The following is a 19,613-nucleotide window of genomic DNA, read 5'->3' as shown; positions in this document are numbered from 1 at the left end:
GCAATGCAAGTAACTATTTATCATTTATGTACTTCACAACCGAGTAAAGACTTAGAAGAAATTTATAATATTTATTCGAAACAATTTCAGAAGTGAAGTCATAGCCCTGGTTCACTCAGCTAGCAATAATGCTATAGATGTCACGAAGCTTCAAGAACAATTAGCCAAAAATAAAATGGTATACACAACAGGATCTGGTAACCGGGATCAAACATCAACGTCGTTTGAGGACAATAACTCGGTATAGTTTGTATTTTTTTCTAATATCAGCACAATTTGGGCTTAACTTAAATATTAAACTTTAACTTATATTTATTCAATTCTAAATTACTTTGCTACTTTTTGTTACGTTGCGAAAGGGGGCTAGACGAAAAGTTGTAACGACACAAAAGTGTCGTGTGTCGCACACGAAAGTGTGAGTCGCGTGTTTCTCTCTCTCTTTCTCTCTCTCGCATTGAACAGTGTGATGTAGCAAAGTTTTTTTTTGTTTTTTTTTTTGTTGAATGTAAACAGGTTCTTTGTACATAAGAAATAAGTTCGTTCCATCCAGGTGTCCCTTGACACCTTTCAAGTTTTAGAATTACTAAAATATATTAATAAATTCTATTATTTTCAGAACTTGTACAAAGCTGAAAGCAGACTGCTATTCTGGTTGCTTATTTTATTAGCGATTCTAATCGCTTTGGTGCTTCTTCTACTAATATGTTGTTGTATATGTGAAGGATGTCCGTTATACATGCCACCCAGGTAATTTTTTTTAATTTTTGACTACGTTTTTAGCTTACTCATTAAATTAGCTAAATTATTATAAAATATAATGTATAAAATAAATATGCTTTCGTTGTCTTATAAAACTACCTTTGTTTTATTCGTAATTTGCACGATATTTTACCACTAAAGTTAATAGAATTTGCACAATAAACACTATTCCAAATTATTCAACTAAACAATACAGCTAGGTACATAGATATCCATTAATAAATTCTAGGAAAAGAGTGATACGTGTCAACTCCACAGAGGACGACGTGCATTTAGTGGTACGAGACAAGGGAGTTGGGAGGGAAAACAAGTCGACGCAAAATATAGAAAGTAAGTTAAGACAGTCGCCAGAGTGGAAAAGGAGGGAAGCCTGGAGCGCTGAACAAGCAGATTTGAGAACGAAACCAACTCAATGGAAGTTCAATAAAAGAAATTACAGATCCAAGGACCACAGTAAACCAGCCTCAACACCTGGTGATTTACGACATGAATTCATCCAAACTGCTGCCGATAATGACTACAAATATGATGATACACGACAATCTCTTCGTCAGAGGTAATTATGGTTCTTTTACTTGTTACACGAGTTGTTTTATACTATAATAATTATTGTTGTGTAGTGCTACGCGAGCTATTTTCCCTAGAGTCTAAATATTTATAATTTCTTAACTTGAAATAATATTTGGGTGAGGCCGCCAATTTTTGCTGATATGACGCAGAAGAAAAAAGCGTAGCGTAGCGTCACAGTAGCGTTTACAGTGACGAATAATTGTTAAGGTGTTCGTACAATACAATACTATATTATTTTTAATATTTATATTAAACTAGCTGTTGCCCGCGACTTCGTCCGCGTGGACTTCAGTTTATAGCGCGCGATGTCAACAAAATTGGTGTCAAAAGCTTTTATAAAAAAACCCTGGTACCCCTTAAATCAATACAGCTGTGCAGTGTGCAAACAATAAGTACTTCATTTTTGTATGTTAAACTTTATACAGGGTGTAACAAAAATAAGTGATAATACTTTAGGGTGTGTACGTGTTCCTTGTAGAGAGTTCACTGTGAAAGTAGCAGCGCTGAAAGACCAAAATTTTTTTTCACTTTTGTATGGGGAAACTCGTGACGCTCGGGCCCTTCCCCATACAAAAGTGAAAAAAAATGTTCGTCTTTCAGAGCTGCTACTTTCACAGTGAACTCTCTACAAGGAACACGTACACACCCTAAAGTATTATCACTTATTTTTGTTACACACTGTATATTATGCCAAATTTTAAAGCTTATTTAGCCCCCCAATTACACAACTTTACCCATAAACTATTTATCATTGATAGGTTTAGCCCCAATTTCACCAACGTCTGTTAGTGTTAACAGCTTGTTAAAATATCCTGTCTTCTCTTTCATTCATATGAAAAACGAAACAGCTAACGTGATACTAATTCGAGCATTAACTTTAACAGTCGTTGGTGAAATTTGGTCTTAAGGTTACGTCACTGCCTGCACAGATAAAGTACTGAGTTATTTAATACCGTAGAATAGATATAACAATCGAAAAAAATCGAGACTTAAATGTAAGATGATACCACCTCTTATAGAAAGACTTTTGAGCAAGCGTCAGCGCGATGTAGAAGACGCACGGCGCCATCTATTATGAATTTTTTGAACAAATTTACGACCCTTACAACCCTTTTTTCCAGTAAAAAAGTAGCCTATGTCCTTTCTCAGGCTTTAGACTATCAGTATACAAAATTTCATTACAATCGGTTCGGTAGTTTTGGCGTTTGGCGTGAAAGCGAGACTGACAGACAGACAGACAGACAGACAGACAGAGATACTTTCGCATTCATAATATTAGTACAGATTATGTGCACACTGCACAGCTGTTTTTGGGTATTTTGATTAATTAAGGGCCGCGCTACACCGGAATGGCAGCGGCGAGGCGAGCACTTTCAGCGCTGCCATTCCGGTGTAGCGCGCTGCGCGGCCCTAAGAGGGGTACCACTTACCAGGGTTTTAAAAAGTTTTTAAATTTGACACAAATTTTGTTGACACCGCGCGCTATAAACTAAAGTCCACGCGGACGAAGTCGCGGGCAACAGCTAGTTATGAATAAAAACAATAATATATAATAAAGTAGGTATGATTAGTTCTGTTATAATAATGAAGTAAAAATAAAGCGCCATCTGTTTTCATATATTAGAATTAAAATGTAAAAATATTTTCTGGATGGAATATAGGCCAACACAACACACTCGAACTCCTTAGAAATGCAGTAGGAGTTCTATAAGATCAGATAGATTGATTATTATTATAGCAAGTGATAATATTATTAAACATAATATTCTAACGTATTAAAAACTATAAACAAAAACATAATAACTAATAAGTATGATTAGTTCTATGTTACAACGAAGTAAAAAAAAAAGCGCCATCTGTTGAATCGTATTAGAACTAAAATGTTCATTGCATCGCGTCGATATATTTCTGGATTTTTTATAATATTATACATAAAATATATTTAAGATTTTTGAAATATTATTTTAATACACATCCAAGACCCAGGAACATTGAAAACTTTTTGTTCCGCCTGCGGGACTCGAACCCAGGACCCCCGGGATGAGCGCTGGCCACGCGCAATGCGAAGTAATTTTCATCGATATTTTCATGGAAATAAGATATTTTCCCACATCAAAATGTAGCCTATGTCCTTTCTCAGACTCTAGAATAACTGTGTACAAAATTTCATTGCAATCGGTTCAGTAGTTTTGGCGTGAAAGCGAGACAGACAGACAGACAGACAGACAGACAGACAGACAGACAGACAGACAGACAGACAGAGATACTTTCGCATTTATAATATTAGTATAGACTAGCTGTCCCGGCAAACGTTGTTTTGCCATATAAAGTGTTTCCGATTTCATCCATATTATTTTATTGAAGTGACTTACGGCTGTTCCCAATATTTGATCTATCTCTGGTTTTGCCCTACTAGAGATTGGAATAGCTCATATAGACATTAGAGCCATATATTTTATGTCAATTGTGAGCTATTCCTATCTCTAGTAGGGCAAAACCAGAGATAGATCAAATATTGGGAACGGCCGTAAATAAGTACGGCAACATGGCAACGCCCATCGCTGTCCCGTCGCACAAAAAATGCATTCTGTCAATTCTATGTCAAATGTCATAATGTTACATTAAAAAAGTTTATATATTATTGTTTATAGTCTGTCAAGAAAGTCATGACAGGCAGGAATTTTTTAAAGGAAATAAAAAATATGAGAACTTGAAATATGAGCAACAAAATGGTACATGAAATCTTAAAAGAATATTTTTTATGTTACCTTCCATACACATCAAGTGGGGATGAAAATTATTTTTCGCATCCAGCCCATCGTGTGGGGTGTCGTTGGATAGGTTTTTTAAATATATTATGAGTATTCACAGATCATTTTCCGATTTAGGGATCCGTTTGTGAAATATTACGTTTTAAAGTGGAAAAAATCGTTAGAGTCCAGTGTCCCCCCCTTCTACCAGCTAAACGGTTGCTTCTGGAAATGTGAAAAAAATCACGAGAGTAGGAAATATACTGAATTTAAAAGCAAAATTATCACGGCTAAGAAGACTTCACTAACACCCAACGATAATAATAAATGGGTTTTATTGGTGACGTTTAAAAAGTGGGGTTAAATTGATGTTTCTAACGATTCATTTGATTTTAAAAGTTTATAAAGAAAGTTATCTTAAAATACTATAAGAATTAGATGAGGTTATAGCCATTTATATAAGGATTCGTAACATATCCGATATATCTTCAAATCTGCCATACTTACTGCTACAGCGACAGTTAAGGTGCACCTCTTCCAAGGCGGATTGTATATTTTAAGCTATTTTCTTACCTTTTTTTATGTTTAATTGTAAATATATTTTTAGAGTATTGTTTGAACCGAAATAATTCTAATGCATGCTTGAGTGCTTTGTTTTCTGTGTTAGAAGCAGTTTTCGAACATACGATAAACACAATACTTTTTAAAATACAAAGGGCGGAGAAAAATAATTACAAAATCAGCAAAAATTGGTGGCCTCGCCCATTTACTAGTAATTTTATTTGATACTTATACCTACTGATCTTTTTCAGAGATGGCCCAAACATTATTTATACTAAAGAAATGCAACTTCAAGATGCAGTTACAAATAAACATAAAGAATACATAGAAGATTTAGAAAATGGCTATGACAGAATAGCCACGCTTCATTATCAACACAAAGAACAGGATGATGATTCAATAAGAAGACACGAAATTGATCGTGGATCCGACGTTGGTGTCATTCTTAAATCAGAAGCAAGCAATAACAAGTATGAAAAAGGTGATTCTAGACTTCAACGAGACTATCAAGGTACAAAACAGGCTGCATCATCCTTTAGTCGGGATCATTTATTTATCAAAGAAGGTAATACTGAAATATTAAGATTAGTTACGAGAGGTAAAAATGAAGAAGAACGGTATGTTAATCTCTCTAAACATCAACAAAGACCAGTGACACTTGTTCCTCATACTCAGTATGTTGTTATAGACAGTGGAAAGGATATGTTAATGGAAAGATTTATTAGGGAACAGGGTGAGGAGGCAAAACAAATAAGGGACAAAATGCAGGAGCAAGTTACAGATTTAGACAACATATCAAATGACAAAGATGAAAAAAGTACTGGACGCCATTCCCGCACAGGATCTAATATTCAAAACAAACTTCACGATTATACTAATTTACATGATGTGCCAGGAATTGTACCCCTAAAATCAGAATATTTACAATCTGCATTATTAGAGATGCAAAATAAATCTTCTATTCAACAAGAATTGCTTGAATCTTCGTTACGAAAACAAAATGAATTACTACATCAAATACTTATTGAACGGGAAAGAATTTTACAAAATCAAGAAACTGCATCACAAGTTGAAAGTAAATTAGAAACTCAAAGCCTACCTGGACACGCTGTTATGGCTACTCAGACAGAATGTCATATAGGCACTCAAACCGAACCTCAATTATTAAACGATGTAAAGAGAAAATCCAGAAGTGATAATGACTCTTATAGTGAAGATGATTCTCAATCAATATCAGATGAACAAGCAAGAAAACTTGCATGGCTTAAAAAGAAGAAACCTAGAAAAAAAAGTAAGTACAAAGAACCAAAAAAGAACGTTCAAGTATATGAGTTAAAAAGAAAAATAAAGACACCGATTTTAGAGGAAAGCGATATTTCTCCTTCGTTAGAAAGTGAAAGTCGTGTACGAATAAGTAAAATAAATGAGAGAGAAGAACATATTAAAAACTATGGAAATATCACCAAAAGTACAATTACGACATCAAAGAATGAAACATTGTATTCCACAGAAACAAAACCCAATGACAGCAGTAAAAAATCAAAATTAGATAGAGACGTGTTACTTGAAATTTCAGACTCCTTAGAAGATATATCAGAAACTAAATATAAAAACAAATCTAAATTAAAACGAAGATCACTTGTAGAGAACAAAGACTTTTCAAAGAAAGCACTGGCACTAGAGCACCGCAATAGTGTAGACATTGAAAGCACAAGTAGTTCTTCGAGTAAAAAGAACCAAGAGATAAAAGAAGTGTATGATTCTTCCAATCAGCTGCAAGTAGATGAATCAAATGCACAGTTTACTACAGAAGACAGCAATGTCACACCTCATCAAACATCTACTAATTTAAAAAGTGAAAAAGATGTTAGTTTAATAAAGAGCAGTGAAAAGGAGCCCTCGAAGATAGCCAATGGGGTAAAACCACCACAAAAAAGTTTGCCGCGATATATGCAATGGTATAGTAAAAAAACGACTAGCAGCTCCAAAGGAACAGCCTCAGAGAAAGATGTTCCAGAGAAACCGAAACGGCCATCTAAATCAAAAAGTGATCAAGAAAAAGAAGGTAAAGATAAAAATGTTCAATACGGTAAGATACTAAGCAAAGATGTTAGTCAATCCGCTGAAGTAAAAAAAAACTTCAAGGAAAAAGAAAGTGAATTCATACATCCGCGCCTTCTCAAAGAGGAGAGAGTGACACCCATACCAGAAGGTCCCTTGCCTGATGCACATCCATTGTTGCAACATTCAGAGCACAGATATGAACATCAATATGAAAATCAAAACCCGCTTTGCCATATTCAACCAACACATATTCCCAAGTATTTTGGTAACCAGCCTGTGACAGCAATGCCGCGACAGAAGTCACACGAACCGCAGCCGATTTATGCCAATCAAGAGGATACGAAAAGCAAGAAAATCGTTCCAGACATATCCGAAAGTGCGTTAACTCACAGCATATCCATCTCTGCAAATTATGGGGATGGTAAAAAGCCTGCTCAAGAAGTGCACGTATCGAAAATTAACATCGGTGGTGATACAGCAGAAACCAGTCAAAAGAATGCAACGAAATTGGAAGATAACGACTCTGGGATCGCAATGAGTACATTGGTTCAGCAAACTGGCAACATCAAAAGGTTGCCAATCACAGAAAAGAAAAGCGTTTTCACGATAGCCTACGACGATGTCCATACGAAACAGCTAAGACCAGACTCCAGCTCCACCTCCTATTAATATGCAACAGATATTATTGCTAATCATAAGTTTTAAGGTCATTGCACCAGTTAAAGTTAAATGTTATAAAATACGTTATGTCTGTCATTCGAATGCATAATGTTTTAAAAGAACAAGGGGCATTTTTGTATGGCACCCGTACCCAAGCTGTAGCACACCCAGACATATGTATATCAAATGAAAGGGCTTAAAAAGCTGTACATAGGAGAAAAAAGTTTATGAGGGTTAGAAGGTAAGAAATTCCAAAAACCACCCTGTATTATTGCACCAATTTAAAGTGTTGCTGGTAAGGAATAATTTCTATATTTACAGCTTTTCAAGCCCTTTCATTTAGTATATGTCTCAAAGTGCTACATTCATCATCATCATCATCATATCAGCCTATAGTCGTCCACTGCTGGACATAGTCCTCTCTTAATGAACGCCAAGATGACCGCCAAGTGCTACATTAGTGGGTACGAAATGCCTCTCTTTCTTTAAAAAACAAAAATATAATATCTGAGTGCACCCGCCGAGACGAGCCATTATTCTAACTTAAAATATAATATTATACTTAGCATTAACTTAGACTGGTGCAAGCGCCTATTTTTAAATCATAAATCACCTTGATCCGTCCATAAAGTGCCTTAAATATTTTGTATTCAAACTTCTGTCCGCCCTATTTATTATTGAATATAATAATAATATTATTACTTTCTTGTCAATCTGTAAATATAGGATAATTTTGTAATAAATAAAATTAATTAGTACCTACTCAATAAACTGCCTTTGTTCGAGGACTGGTTACAAATTTAAAAATTCATAGTATTTTATTGTAAATAAGTGTGTGTAACTATTTAAACTATTGTAATAATTTTAAGCTTAATTTGTAAATATAATATATTTTTTAAATTACAACGTTCGTTCATACTGACGTTTCAGTATTCAATTCTATATATTTGTTATAAAATATAAAGATATATAACATTCATCGTTTTATTTAGAAAGCCTATTATAAACAAAACATCTAAGTTTATCTGGGTGCACTCGCTGAGATGAGCCAAGCGAAGCGCAAGAGCACTACCTACCTTTTCTCGAAGTGTTTCGTCGTTTTTTTGAACCCTCATAAAGTTGATTTCCGATGTACCAGACAGTTCATATTCTCAGGACATTATGATGTCAATAATAGACTAATTAAACATACAAAGTCTCTATTGCATAGCTCTAATAATTTAGATTTTATGGATATCTAAAATACACCGATTTCATCACTGACATACCGAGTCACTGAGACATTGATGATCATCAAAATGTTTGGCTACTTCCTGAAGTGCCAGAAAGCTGAAATTTGGTATATGTAATCTAAGTTTAGTATACAACCAACAAAAAAATGTATAAACATATAACTTTCGCCCCCATCCCAAAAAATTGAGGGGGTGGAACGTGGAGGTTTATAATATGAGACCTTCACCAATTCTATGAAACAGGATATAATAGTTTACACGGAACTGTGGACAGTAACTAAAAAAACCTTTAAATAAGTACTTACAAGAACCAACTTAAAAAAAGAACTGAAATCCCACCAAAACCATTTTTTTGTAAAATGTTGCCGAGATGACTACATAAGGTTTACCCTGTGAAAAAGATATAAGATCTCATGTAGAGCCAAGCTTCTGAATCTACACGGCCTAACCTAACTTTAACAAATTATACATACCAGTAAATATGTATGGCTTCGCCGTTTCGCTACCGTCGGTGATGCGGATATTTAGTTTCTGATCTGAAGTTAGTAACGGAACAGCCGAGCCATATTATAGTACATGTGCTATGGCTCGGCTGTTTCGTTACTAACTTCAGATCAGAAACTAAATATTAAATATTTGCATCACCTCCGCAACGGTAGCGAAACGCCGAAGCCATACATATTTACTGGTATCACAGAATATAATATATTATTAGTAGTACCAACTGGTATGTAGAAGTCAGTAGAGTTAGGCCGTGTAGATTCAGAAGCTTTGCTCTACATGAGATCTCATAATATCTTTTTCACAGGGTAAACCTCTTATTTCCCTGTTCTGAGGTAAACCTTATGTAGTCGTCTCGGAAACATTTCACAAGATAATATGTTTTTGGTGGATACGTCTTTATTGTCTTTACAAACTAAAGATCTTATTTACAACTAGCTGTTGCCCGCGACTTCGTTAGCGTCAAGTATCTCAAGAACCACTAGGCAGTTGAAATTTTCACAAATGATGTACTTACTATTTCTGTTAATATTCCCATACAACAAACTTTGGCCTTTTTTTGCTCGACATCGAAAATGGCAACATATATTATTACAATTAACAGTACTTACTTGACAATATGACCACAAAATACTCAATTGTATTTAAGCGTTGTGTAAGCGTTGATAAAAAAAATTCAAGGAGTTCCCTCGATACCTCAAGAATTTCATTAACGGCGGCATGGTACCTAATTCGGGTTATAGTAGGGTGGTAGGGTACCCTTACGGCCATTCCCAATATTTGATCTATCTCTGGTTTTCCCTACTAGAAATAGGAATAGCTCACAATTGACATAAAATTAATGTCTCTAATGTCTAATGTGAGTTATTCCTATCTCCAGTAGGGCAAAACCAGAGATAGATCAAATATTGGGAACGGCCGTTAGTGCCTTATCACACTGGCGACATTTCATAGCACATAGCATATCACACATTTGAAAGCGACGCGGCACGTCGCGACAGCGCAGCGTCACAGTATAGCAATATTAGTCCCCATATTGCTATACTGTGGCAGCGTCGTCACGGCGTGGCGTGAACGCCATTTTGTACACTTGTCTACACAGATTATTATTATATACCTATAGTAGACTCGTCTAGGGAGTGACAGAATCCATTTTGTTGCTGAGTGTCCAAAACGCCGAAGGCAAGCTGCGTGCACGCCGCGCAATCGCGACGTCATCGCGGAGTGTGCGTTGCACAATCGTGTCGCTTTCAAATCGCTCGCTAATCGCCAGTGTGATAATACAACTACATAAGAATATTGAAAATCAGTTAACGAACGGCGGAACACTAAGGTTGGGTTGCACGGTGCACCAACTTACTTTAATTACTAGTACCTGGATGACCAAGCTTTGCTCGGTATAGCAAACACTCATTGACTTCGTGTTATTTAACAAAGCCATCTGCTGGAATAGATTTAGCTGTTGTTGTGTCGTTAAAGCAATTAGTTGCTCACAAAATAGTATTATTATTCGCCAATAGATGTCAGGAAGAGTAATATTTTTCAGTTTATCGATTATCGATAAAACACAATTCTTGTATATATATACAAGAATTGCTCGTTTAAAGATATAAGATTACTGTAACTTTAACAACAACTTTAACTACAATGCAAAATGTCAAATCTTTGGTTAAAGTTAAAAATGGACGCCATCAAGACGCCATATTTAACCATAACCATAGAGCTCGACAAGGTTTTAAATGCACGTGGCGAAAAATGGAACTAACGTTGTCATCATACAAAAACGCCATTTTTGACAATTCTCCTTTACCAGCAGCGCCCCCGCCTACGTTTATTTATAATCTTGTTGGACTGTCATCAGCTGTCATCTGTCAATTTCTCCGGTTCCGTTATTTTAAGTTCCGATTAAAGTTAAAGTTAAAGCTAAATTTAGCCTTAACTATAACCATAACTTTAACCACGCCTCTGGTGCAACCCACCCTAATAATTTGATGTAAACCCTTATATTATGAATAAATTATTATTATTATTATTAAAGGATCATGAGAAATACCATTATATAAAGTCGACATAATGTGATGGCATACCGCATAATAAAATGATGATGATGCTGATTAATTGAAACATCGACATAATTATTATGCTTTTATCGGTCATAATAATAATATTGACGACGGCGGCGACGATCTCCGCTTAGTTGCAGGCCCATGTTGGATGCGAGTAGCAGGAGATCGGTTATCTTGGAGAGGCCTATGTCCAGCAGTGGACGATAGGCTGATATGATGATGATGATGATGAATAATATTGTAATTTGCATATTATGTAGCTGATGTGTTATCATCAGTCAGTCAAGGTGTGAAGACGCGAGCCCACACAAGCTCGGCTTTTAGCTATTTAATAATGTAATCGACACAGTACCACGGAGTACTCGCACCGAAGTTTCGGTCGCGGGTCGCCGCGGCGGCCGTCAATGTCGGCTGATTTGACGAACAAGTACTAGGCGCACAGAACTGCGAGGAGGTTACGTTACAATCTCTTACACGCGTAAACATTGTGTATGTGTGCGCTGATAAAATTGCTTACTACACAGTAGTGGGCGGAGCCAAAGACGTCAAATAGCCTTGGTTATGTAAACACTACCACAGTACTGCTATTCGACACGAGATGTCACTTTCATGACAAAACTTTAAGCTTATCTTACTTCAGACGAAGTAGAGATGGCGCTAGGAGTAACATTCAGTGAACTTTAATACACTCAAGTAAATTATAATATTATATTAATAATAAAACGGGAATTTTACGTAGTTATCGTAATAATATTACAAATAATAGTTATATCTTTAATTTAAATATTTGTGTCGTTGCCGGCTGACCAATCACAGCGGCCGGTCACACGTAAAAAAATGTTCGCCTGATGAAAAAATTAAAAATCAGCCAAGTGCGAGTCGGACCCGCGCATGAAGGGTTCCGTACCGATACAGAGCAAAAATAGGCTAAAAATTGTTTTATGTATGGGAGCCCCCCTCCATTTTTATTTTATTTTAATATTATTATTAAATGTTAAAGTACATACAAAACAAAAGAATGTGTGAAAAATTCAAGTACACCTCTTGCCATTATTGATACAGAGCGAAAAAGGCCGAAAAAATCACGTTTGTTGTATGGGAGGTCCCCTTAAATATTTATTTTATTTTATTTTCAGTATTTGTTGTTATAGTTTCAACAGATATACACAATCTTTGAAAATTTCAGTAGTCTAGCTATATTATAGCGGTTCTTGAGATACAGCCTGGAGACAGACAGACGGACAGACAACGAAGTCGTAGTAATAGGGTCCCGTTTTTACCCTTTGGGTACGGAACCGTAACAAAAAAAAAGAAACCCTTACAATCGATTAAATTGTTAACCCATTTTTTATGAAAATCGATTTTTAAAAAATACGTTTTTTTTTTTAAATTAAGTAATCGAAACCCGAATCGATTAAAAAATATGGACAATCGAAAAAAAACAATCGATTGTTCGATAAATTGATTTCGATGTTACTCTCCTCTCTCTCTCTACTCTCCAACCGTCTTACGGTTTTTCGATCAGCACGAGAATCTGACGCGAGTTTCACAGTTTTTACCCATCCCACAAAAGTGCTCAACGCCGCTAAAGAAGTTTTCACTTCAAAAAATACAAATCTTATAACCTTGTTGGTGAAGACATATCCATCACAGATCAAGCGAACAACTGGGCGAGGTCAGTGGATAGTGGATACCTTATACGGTTATACCTACCTTGTCTGAGGAGGCGCAGTTTTTGTATTATTTTGTTAAAGGTGCTTGTGCCACCAAGGTGTATAAAGAGTTTTGGGCAAGTATAGGTCCTCCAGCCACATAGTTTGTTTCAAAAATAACTAGCTAAAAGCCAAGCTTTGTGTGGGCTCGCGTCGTTTTTCTGCGTGGTAATAATTTTAAGGCAGTTTTTTTTTAATATTTAATATTAACCAAACCTTGACTGACCGAATATGCTAACACATCTACATTTAAATAAAAATTACTATGTTAAAGAATAAGTCAAAAGGTGTGATAGTTTTTCCCTAAAGTGTACCACAAAAAGTGGTCAGGTTCTGGGATATGCTAGCGCTCGCTTCGCTCTAGATAGGGCCTGTCCACATCTCAACGTCACGACGTCGTCGTCGACGTGGAATGGTGAATGGTGAACACGGTACGTTGACGTGACGTACAAAAAATACTTATCACGATATAGCAACATTGTACGTCACCATGCCTTGTAAAATTGCTACATTCTTCACTACTGATCTAGATGTGGACCGCACAATACGTATTCTGATTTTGCTATTGTTAAAAACGGGGAAGGAAAAGAAAAAAGACGTGCATTTTTACGTAATACGTTGACGTAAATTTATACGCCACGTCAACGTACCGTGTAGTGCTACGTTACCGCACCGTTCCACGTTGACGACGTCGTGACTCGTGACGTGGAGATGTGGACAGGCCCTTACACCAAGTTTTGATGCAAAATCTAAAAAGCGAGCCTGAATAATGACATTTTATCGATATCGTTGCCGGTTATCTAATATTTTCTAAACAAACTTTAAAACCCCATTTTCCCTCTACTGGTAAGTATGTAATATGTCTTAGTCGCTTAGCTTAGCTTCTTAGTAAACATTTACATTATAAATTATTATTATAACTACTTGAGTCATGATATAATAATGATATAATTATAATAATAATAATAATGATAATATCTATGGACGCTTCACACCACGTCAGTCTGGCCCCGTGCTAAGTACCTACCTGAAGGAATTTTGTCACAGGTACCAGACAACGGATTTTTTTTATAATATTATACACATATTTAATACACATCCAGACCCGGGAACATTGAAAACTTTTTTTTGTTCCGTCGTCGGGATTCGTACCCGCGACCCCCGGCTTGAGCTGCCACACACTCAACCAATTGAGCCACAGAGGTCAATTGGTTGAGGAGTCTGTATTTAAATTAGTTGTGATTGAAGCACCTGTCCTCCGCCGCCTTTTAGGTTTTTTAATAAAATTAGGGGGCAAACTAACTACCGTCGCGTCGCCCATGGTCACTTTCTTTTATAAAAATATTATTTTGATGCGAGCTAGAGCAAACAATTTTAAATTAGTGTTCAGATTTTTTTACGATAGCAGTAAGTATTTAGAATTATTATAATTTGTAATTATATTTTATCATAATATTATCTAAATATTTTGGTACCCCTGAATGATGTTTGTATAAAATTCCTTCCAGATTACCAATCAAGTAGGCAATATAAAGTTGAATATTGTTTCATCGGCGCACTCAATCATTCGCATGAGCTGCTCCATTCAGCTCATTTGCACAGGCGAGTCGCGCGGAAAATTATTTCTTTTCATATTCTCATTTTTCAAGTCTTACTTAAAGTTTACGCAATGACTGGGGAGTTTGAGACTCCGTCTGTTTTTTTACGGAGGATTTTATTTTTAAATTTTTGTGTGGATTGGTAGGATGGGATAAAATTTTGTTTGTGCATTGCGAAAAATGTTAAAGTCAACTTGGTGTCAAAATGTTGGGTCTCTTGAGTTTGTCATTTAATATTTTGTACAATTATTAACTATTAAGTTGATGTTAGTGTCTGTCATGCCGAACTTGGGACGCGTTTTTTCGGCCTAATGTGTTAAGACACTTACCGCCGTATTCAGAGACATTTAATTACGATTAACCTTCGATTTAATGAAGAGTTTGACAGATAATGTATGGGGCTTATGTCAAAATTTTGAATTAATTACATTTAAGTAATTAATGTTCCACTCTGAGTGCGGCAGTTGAAATTGTAAATTTTGTATTTTTTTTTTGCTTAATGTAAAAGAGAAAATTCGCAATCATAAAAATTTTGATCAACGGCTTTACATTAATGTTTTTAAGCTCTTAAAGCTTAACCGATTCGTGGCTACTGCCGCGCTCAGCGCGTCATTTAAAAAGATTCAGTGAGGCCGATGAGGCCGATGAGGCCGATGACGCGCCAGGCGCGGCATACAAGGATTGTTAAAAAACACGTTAAAACTAATTTATTATACTGTAATTACAATTCCTTAGTCTAAATGTGCATAAAACATAACCAGTGGCCAATGCCGCACGTTGGGCGTCATCGTTTAGCAGGGCCGATGACGCTTATGGCGCGTCATCGAACAAACTGCTTGGCCTGTGGTAAGAATTCGTGAAAATGAAGGTGGCAACGAATCGGTTAAGTAACTGAATAAGAAGAAAAGAAGGAAGCTTTGATGTGTTCACTATTCATGGTACCATAACGAAGATCACACAAACGACAAAATAACGGCGACTGACACGAAACAGGAACTACTAACGCATTTTTATTTAAGGGCGCGCATTATATCAAACTAGATGACGCCCGCAACTCCGTTGCGCCAAAATTCGTTTATCGCGCGGGAACCGTACATTTTCCCGGGACCAAAAGTATCCTATGTCCTTTCCCGGGACTCAAAGTATCTCCATGCCAAATTTCAGCAAAATCGGTTCAGCGGTTTGGGCGTGAAGAGGTAACAGACCGACAGACAGACACACTTTCGCATTTGTAATATTGACTATGGAAGTATGGATTGCTTTACATGATCGTCTGTAATATTAATGAATGTTAAATTAAGATGCAGCAAAACTTCAGGACGAACACTAGTGACTATGTTACTCAAAAACACGATAGCATACAATTTTCTCGATGGAAAAAAATTGTGAAATTGCTTCCAAATCACCTATAATAACACGTTAAACTGGCAGTATTCGAGTAATACATTAAAATAAAGCTTGAAACTTTTTAGTATAATTACATTACAGTTAAGGCATTATGATACATATTTTTTTAATAACTTAATAGATATCCTTTAAAAAAAGAATACCTATAACCGCCCGCTAACTTGGCGATGATTCCGCGTCGTCCTTTTTCACCTGGCATATGAAAGACGGGCGTGAGTGTGAAGAGAGAAGGACGATGTTTGATTTTTTGGGTTGGTCGCCCCCTAAACAATATAAATGTTATTTGTATAAATAAAAAAATGCGTTTTATTAAGAAAGCACCAGGGCGACAGAAACAGACATGAGGTATGGAAATTACGTCCCCCGGCGACTTGCTTTCACGGTCCACTGAGCTGATCATAATAAAAACTCGCGCCGTCGCCTTCGCGCCAAGTTTGACCATAAATTCGGTGGCCACAGTAATCGCCCGCCGGCGAAATGCCTCCCCGACCCTAGATCTGCTTTTAATATAATAATAAATATCACCAGAATACACTACTTTTTACCGAAGTTTTTTTCTTTGTTTTCCCCCGGGGAGAGAAGGCCATTAAAAAGGTTAGGGCGGACGATATTTTATGTGATTTTAAGTGTGTAACGCTAATGGCTGTACATTTGGCCGGAGTGTAATATTTTGTATCTAATAAGTATTATGGTTTGTGTAATCTACCTTCACTGAAAATGTGGAAAAAACGGGGAGAATTATTTGAAAGGGCTAACTTGAACGCGCTAATCTCAGGAACTACTGGTCCGATTTGAAAAATTATTTCAGTGTTAGATAGCCCATTTATTGAGGAAGGCTATAAGGCTATATTTTATCACGCTAAGACTAATAGGAGAATGTGGTAAAAACGGGGGAAATTATTTGAAAGGGCTTATCTCGCAAACTAGTGGAGCAATTTTTAAGTTATTTGGCACAGATAAGAAGACGACCACGTGAAGGATCATAGGCTATCGATTTTAATCATTTTTTCAGTGGCTATATATTTTATACCCGTGTGACGCCGGGGCGGGTCGCTAGTTCAACATAATTACGTGGGTAATTCAAATACTTAAATATCCGAGATTCAAACGTATTATTAATTATCATTATTCAAAATTAATGTTGAAGTTAGTATATAGATGAAATAGGATTTTTTAAAATCTTATTCAAAATAATTAAGTACAAATAACCCGTCTCAAATATTATTCAAGTTCCAAATGTTATTCCGAAGTTGAAATTAGTACAGATCAAGTAGAGCGAGTGTCGGGCGATCTCTCTCGGCAGGAGAGGGTTAAGTTTGAAGTATCATTGCGATTTATTAATGGTCAAGTTCAACCCTGCCGGCGCCGCCCCAATTCAAACTGATTGCCCCGAATGAATTATTAAAATTTGTCATTTGTCTAATTTTCAATTTTGTTGCCTTTCGCGATAAAATATTATTGGCTTAACGCAGAGTCTATAAATTGTCTAACGATATTTTAATTACGATTTCTGTGATACGCATACTTAGGGTCGTAAAAATATTATAGTGATAATTTTATAAATAATATAAAATATATTATATAATATCTATGGACACTTCATACCACGTCAGTCTGGCCGCGTGCTAAGTACCTGAAGGACTTGTGTTACAGGTACCAGACAACGGAAATATATTTAATACTTTTATACTATACATATCGATGGCCCCAACGAATAAACGTGCAATCGAAAAAAGACAACTTTTCAGGAAGACAAAAAAACGTTTGGACAAATATAATGTATAATCAAATTAAAGGTAAAAAAAATATCTTTCAGCTCATATATTTATTAAAATCAAATATTAACGATTTACCACATATTTAAGAAAAACCATATTAAATTATTATTCTAGTGAATAATATGTGACTTATTAACACTATTGTATTAATGCACGTTTATTCGTGTCATAAATGAAGTTTTAACAAGTGCAGTGAAATGTAGCATGGTTATTCCACGTATATTTTTTTCCCCCGAGCCATGCTCTGGTCATTTTCACCCTTATTCTTGTATATTTTGTTGCTTTTACATGTTTGTAAAGATGAAAGCCCGTATATTAGTGTTAAGAAGATCGACTTATTATTTCTATAATACGACTTTATAAGTTCATGGTATAAAATGTAAATCTATACTAATAACATATATCACATTAATAATAAAACATGCGCTTATTGCACTTTATTTTGTTTATTTGAGTTCACCAGAATAAACGTGTTAAAACAATCTGGCGCACGTGTCTATCCTTTACTTTGGGTTATAACTCTTGCACGATTATTCGTGTAAAAATGCAAGCGACTTCTATGAGTGAAGCCTCATTGCAGATGGCGAAACTTTGAATATAATAATCACAGCTATTCTATATCTTATCTTTTACTGTTTTCCTCTTGTCTTTTCTGTTTTCTTAAAGGCTATTCGAAGAGCTATTGTAAAGTTTATCAGAAGAACTGCTAGTGAGTTGCTGGTCTTTTTAAGAGGGAATACGCTCTCTTCTTAAAGGTTTGCAGGTCGTATAGGTCCGGAAATACTGCTGGTGACAGTGCATTCCAAATTTTACAGCGCGCGGCAGAAAGTTACGCGAAAAAAGCACGGTGGAAGACTGCGCTCATCAAAGTTATGAGGATGGTATATTTTTCACGTGGAACGATGGCGAAAAGTTGCAGGAGGTATGATTCCTCAGAGCACTCCCAGTGATACAACCGATTGAGGATGCAGAGTGAAGCTATTTACATCTCGGCGTAATTCCAAGGGGTTCAGCCTGTTTGAAACATTATGGCAGTCAACAATTCGGGCGGCCCTTTGTTGGATACGATCCAAAGGGATTAGTTGGTATTTTGGGGTCCATGCCCAGAGATGAGAACAGTATTTCATATGAGGCCGGACCTGCATCTTGTAGAGTTGCAGGCATTGGTCTGGACCAATGAAACACTTTCTCGCCTGTTAAGAACACCAAGTTTTTTCAAGGCTAACTTGGCATCAACCTCTAGATGACATCGGAACTGGACTTCGCTCGATATGTTTTTGCCAAGTATTTCAATGCTGGGAGGGGATTGTTAAAGAGGTGCCCTGAAAATGAGGATATACGACCATTGGTGACGTTTTAGTTGTGAACGGGCGGAATTGGCGGGGTTGAATTGGACTAAGTGTCTACCCCATTCAGAGACTTTCTCCTGTGAATTCTCTATTTGAGACATAAGTTCGTTTCGACTGTCAATAAGCCGGTAGATAGGGCATCAGATTTCTGTAGCATGTCATTGATCTGCCAAAAAACTTGTGACCTATTTGCAAAAATTTTTGGGAAGCCCATATTATTACGATGGAAGCTTTGATAGCAGCGCTTTAAGCCAAACCCGATCAAAGGCCTTCGCAATATCCAAACTAACAGCCAATGCTTCTCCTCTCCACACAATCACCTGATCCCAACGATGACTTTGGTATAAGTATATAGTTTTTTTTTATATCATTAGACTTATACGCCAAGAGATAACCAGCCAAGCGACCCTTTTGGAACCCATACTGTTTGTCGTGTTTGTCGCTTAGTAATGTCTGGCCGCCCAAATATTGAAAGAGCTGATAATGGATTCCATTATCTTCGAGAAGACGGAGGTTTTAGCAATTGGTCTGTAGTTGGAAGGATTTGAGCGGTCACCTTTTTTGGGGATTGGGTACACTAAGGCTGTCATAAGAGTAGGAGAACCG

General features: G+C 36.4%; 1 protein-coding gene across 2 annotated transcripts in view; it reads left to right on the top strand.

The window, feature by feature from the left end:
- The window catches only part of LOC121739662 (cadherin-86C), a 124,798-nt gene extending 117,343 nt beyond the window's left edge, over positions 1–7,455 (top strand). Inside the window, exons 12-15 of one of the 2 annotated variants that reach the window (XM_042132182.1) lie at positions 91–241; positions 617–747; positions 989–1,315; positions 4,892–7,455. In XM_042132182.1, coding sequence (XP_041988116.1) covers positions 91–241; positions 617–747; positions 989–1,315; positions 4,892–7,373 — 3,091 coding nt within the window. In that variant the 3' untranslated portion in view covers positions 7,374–7,455. Of the gene's footprint in view, positions 1–90; positions 242–616; positions 748–988; positions 1,316–4,891 lie in introns of those variants that run through there. The other variant, XM_042132183.1, reaches the window with a different exon arrangement.
- The last annotated feature ends 12,158 nt before the right edge of the window (positions 7,456–19,613 follow it).

Source organism: Aricia agestis, chromosome 2 (genome assembly GCF_905147365.1).
Source record: "Aricia agestis chromosome 2, ilAriAges1.1, whole genome shotgun sequence".
Classification (NCBI taxonomy): Eukaryota; Metazoa; Arthropoda; class Insecta; order Lepidoptera; family Lycaenidae; genus Aricia; species Aricia agestis.
The sequence above is the reverse complement of the archived record's forward strand: the minus strand, read 5'-3'. Positions and strand labels throughout refer to the sequence as shown.